The sequence below is a fragment of the Phaethon lepturus genome, unplaced genomic scaffold (genome assembly GCF_000687285.1).
Source record: "Phaethon lepturus isolate BGI_N335 unplaced genomic scaffold, ASM68728v1 scaffold3771, whole genome shotgun sequence".
NCBI lineage: Eukaryota > Metazoa > Chordata > Aves > Phaethontiformes > Phaethontidae > Phaethon > Phaethon lepturus.
Window position 1 is genome coordinate 2521 of NW_010518289.1, and position 4509 is coordinate 7029.

Here is a 4509-nt window from a genome sequence, read left to right on the forward strand (position 1 = left end):
TGGGATCGGCTAAAATTGTACCTATTTGCTTGAAAATAAGCTGTGATGTGAGGTTTAGGTCAGGCTGTGTCTCCCCGGCCACGCTCACCAGTGGATGCGTCCCCTGGGCTCCCGACGGGGCTGTGGCCGCAGCAGCTTCCCTGTGCTATTTGCACAATTAAGTTATTTATTTGCTCTGATTTTAAAGGAAAGGGCCTGGCCTGTTTCTCAGTTTGGGTACCCGGGGAATCTTGCGTCACTAAACAAATAACGAACCTGGCTTAGCCAAATGCAAAGGAAAAAAAACCCCAATAAACCCACCAAAAAGTCTGCGAGGATGGCGAGCACCGAAATAAGAAAGATCCACTCCCTGCCCATGCCCAGCTTCCTGAGAAAAGGTCTTGCCTCTTTGGAAAGGCTTAATCTGCTGACTAATTCCACACGAAATCCAGCTCGGGCTGCGATGACAGCAACGCGGTGCCTTCTGTGCACAGAGCGTCCAGGGTTTCTATCGAGTTTGGAAATTAACCCTTTTCCTACAGCTTTATAGCTTCTTATTTTTCTTCTTCTATCACCCAAGGGGCTTCTTAATTCCCTGGTGCTTCTTGTCCAGACCTTGTTCTCCCACTGACACATCCCAGTAAATGCCCTCCCTCTCGGATGGAGTTGGACCAGGCTTGCTTCCCAGCGGGACCTGCCCCCCTCTGCTGATGGGAAAGGGCACTACAGAGCCAGGGACACAGCAAAAATGCCTCCACGAGATTCTGCTGTGGAAAAAGCATGAGATTTGGCTCTGCTCTTCTTGCCCCAGCAGGAGCAGCTTCCCCTGGAGCCAGGATATAGGCACCAGATTTGAGAAGATGAGGGCAAATGCAAAAAAAACCCAGAACAATAAAAAAAACCCCACGCATCTTTGCTCAAAAGCAAAGACCATCCTCACCCAGTGAGAATTCATCAGCCAGGGTAGGTCCTCAGTATTTTTAAAACTAGGTTTTATTTTTACCAAACTTAAAGTCTTTCTGGAACACAGCAGTAGAACTAGCCCTGCCCTGCTCAGGGCAGCACGCAAGGGCACAGGCTGGGAAGCGATTTATCCTCGGGTGGGCCAGACCCCCGCAGCACGGTCTGCAGGCACGTTCATGCCACGCTTGGTGGGGGAATTTCGACAGAAGCCACAGGAGCTGGACACTGCTGGGGGGGCGCAGGGCTGTCCCACCCCGGCTGGCTCCCCGGCCGCTCCTGGCCAGGCTCACCCCATCCCGCCTCCTCCAAGAGCCGAGCTCACGGGCACTCCCCGCAGTCCGAGATAATCACCTTCTGCTTCGGTTTCCCATCTTTGGTGCCCTGAGCCTTTGAGAGAAGAAAAAAAACAGGAATTAAAGGCACGAAGTCCGAGGGCAAGAAGGAGGTCGGCTCTGCCCCGACCACCCCAATGCTGGCACCTACTTCAATCTGCCGCACCACGTCCATGCCCTCCGTCACCTCGCCGAACACCACGTGCTTCCCGTCCAGCCAGTCTGTTTTATCACAAGTGATGAAGAACTGGGAGCCGTTGGTGTTTGGGCCAGAGTTTGCCATCGATAACAGCCCTGTGATCAAAAAGTGTTGTGTTATGGCCGGGGAGGGAGCGATGAGCTCCAGCACATGAGCTGCTACTTCAACCCAAACCCATTCCCATGCTCTGCAAAACACCGCAGTGTTTGGGGAAGCCTCTGAATATTAAACTCCACAGAAACTGGTGGAAACCAATTATGCTGAGAGAGAAGCACTTGCAAGCATGGAAGATGGAAAGGGGTGGAGACTGCTCATCTATTTTCAGTTGCACTAACAGAAAAGGTGTTTGCATGGAGATAAACCTGCTTGCTTTTTGCTGCTTTTCATAGTCACACTGTGACTTTCCTCCTTAAAATCAAACAAGGAAGCAGCTTTGAAGTGCTTTCTCCATTACGTAATGCTGGAAGTTAACAGCGCGTGGATAGAGCGCGAACGATGCATTTCTGCTTGCCGAATGCTGGTGATGCGCAACAGTCTGACCGCGGCAGATTACACCACGGCAGAAGCATTTGGCCAATGCAGATTATAATTAGTAGGGCTTAGATTATAAACAGTAGGGCTGCTACTATCAACACGGTCTAGGTCAAAACAGCCCAAGTGCGGCGCCTAGATGATATTGAGCCGTTTTGCTCTCCAGCCCCTGCCTGCTGAGATGGCTCTACCTGGCCCCGTGTGTTTGAGAATGAAGTTTTCATCATCAAACTTCTTCCCGTAGATGGATTTGCCTCCGGTGCCGTTGTGGTTGGTGAAGTCGCCAGCCTGGCACATGAACTGGGGGATGATACGGTGGAAGCTGCTCCCTTTGAAGCCGAAACCTTTCTCGTGGGTGCAGAGACAGCGGAAATTCTCTGTTCGGGGGCAAGGGGGAGAGAAGTGAGAGCTGCATCGCAGCTGGAAGCCTCCGCGCTGGGGAGGCTGACCCCCTCCTCACCTACGGTCATGGGCACCACATCTGAACGCAGGAGGATCTGCAGCCGCCCCGCAGGTTTGTTTCCAATCTTGATGTCCATGTAAACCTGAGGGTTGACCCGGGATTTCTTGGCAGGAGGCTCACCCTTGGCAGGAAAAGAAAAGAACAAGTTGACATGACATTCTTCTGTTCTGCCTCCAGAGACGGCTGGCCTTCAGGACAGCAAGGATACAGATAGCTCCAGCTGTTCTTCCTACCTCCTGCACCTCTGTTTTGGGGGCCTCTGCTCCTGCCTCCTCTGTGTTCTCCTCCAGAGTCTTCCCCGAAAACTTCTTCAGCCAGTCGTCATCTGACCAGACTGCAATGGCAAAAGGAAGGGTCAGAGCACAGGAACCGAACTGAAGGGCCACGCGTGAGCACACACGCAGCTGCATGGGTCAGGGCACGGCACGCCGCTGGCAGCAGATCACACCTGAGATATGGGAGCACTTGGCCAGCAGCAGACAACCCCGAAAGCCACGGCGTGTGGGGAAATAAGGGACAAAGTCACCTCTTCTTCCTCCCAGAGGTGCCACATCCCCGGGCAGAGCAAGCTCATGGCCTGTTCCCTGCAACTACCCCCACGCAGAGCAATTGCTCAGCATGGCCTAGGTCCCATCTGCTTTTACAGATGTGGCCAGATGTGTGGGTAAGTTTGCCTGGCATGTGAGTGTATGCATGCTGTGCCCTCTGTCAGAGGGCATGAAGGCTACTAGAATTTCCATCCAAAGAACTGGGGAATATTTTTGGTTATTTTGGTTATTAAGTTATTCGGTTATTAGGATGCTGCTCAGATCCTCGAGACCCCCAAATGGGAGGCAGAGCAGAGGTCCTGCCTCAGGGTCTGGGAAAGCAGAAAGGCTGATGCACAAAGCGCTGAACATCCATGGGGTTGTTCTCCCCTCCCAGGCACCAACTCACCAGGCCTGGATGATCCTTCTTTAATTCGCATTGGTTTAGCCAAGTTCACACGAATTGTCCTGCCGAAGAGCTCAGACTCGTTCTGCAGAGGAAAAAAGAGCAGAACAAAGCCCACCAAATGGAAAAAAAGAAAATCACTGTGCCCCCCAAATCCCTGCAAAGGACAGAGGAGAACAGAGCTTGTTTTCTCTATGTAAGCCACGCGTCTCTGCAGGCGAGCGGGAACAGGGTCCGTACCATGTTATCAATAGCTGCTGCCGCATCCTGCCAAAAAAGTGAAAGAAAATCATTATTACCATTTCTTTTCTCCCCACCTTGAAAAACAACGCTCAGCCCATACGTGTCCCAGCATTTCGTTGCAAAGAAAGATTGCCAAAGGACTGTTTTCCTAAATATCATCTGCCCTAGGACTGTAAAAACCAACGGATCTTGCAAGAGCCGTATCCACATCAGTATCTGGGGTTCATCTTCCCACAACCAATCCCGTAAAGTCATTTTATGCAAGATGCTTTATCACTTCCACCAATATTTGAGAGAGGAGGAGAGTTCTCGTGTAGGAAGGCCAGGACAGATTATAAGACTGCAAATGTATGACAGCCTGGGGACAGCAGGAGAGCAGCTTAGGCCAGCAGCGGCCGTGCTTCAGCCCGGAAGAAAATGGGAAAAGCGGGAACTCTGCAAGGCGGAACGGCGTCTCCGGCTGCGACCGCCCCCCCCCCCTGCCGCTCCCGCTTGCGTCCACCGGCTGCAATACTGCTGTCCCCAACGGGAAGAGGATCCAGGCCAAAAACACCAGGGGAGGAAGAGGAGGCCCAAGCGGCTCAAGCATTTGCCCCTTTCTCACCTCTGCCAGCTCGAACTCAATGAAGGCGAATCCCCGGTGCTTTTCTGGAGAGGGGAGAGAAGCCAGCGGTCACGGGCAGCAGAGACACGCCGGTCCCACGGCGACCCAGCAGCGGCGGGGTCCCGTCCGGCCCGGGAGAGCTCCCTGCCCCGAGCGCCACGCACCCGTCTCGTAGTCCAGCGGGATCTGGATGTCGGTGATGTCCCCGAAGGGGATGAAGGCGGCGTGCAGCACCTTCTCGTCCACCTCCTCCGCCAGCCCG

General features: G+C 53.4%; 1 protein-coding gene across 1 annotated transcript; it reads right to left on the reverse strand.

The window, feature by feature from the left end:
• Positions 1–1250: 1250 nt before the first annotated feature.
• Positions 1251–4503, reverse strand: PPIE (peptidylprolyl isomerase E (cyclophilin E)). The gene is made up of 9 exons (XM_010296658.1): positions 4412–4503; positions 4248–4291; positions 3641–3667; positions 3404–3485; positions 2701–2801; positions 2465–2588; positions 2196–2381; positions 1426–1568; positions 1251–1329 (listed from the first exon to the last, which is right to left on the reverse strand). Exons 3-9 carry the CDS (start codon positions 3641–3643, stop codon positions 1261–1263), a joined length of 708 nt encoding a protein of 235 aa, XP_010294960.1. The 5' UTR covers positions 3644–3667; positions 4248–4291; positions 4412–4503; the 3' UTR covers positions 1251–1260.
• Between the last annotated feature and the right edge of the window lie 6 nt (positions 4504–4509).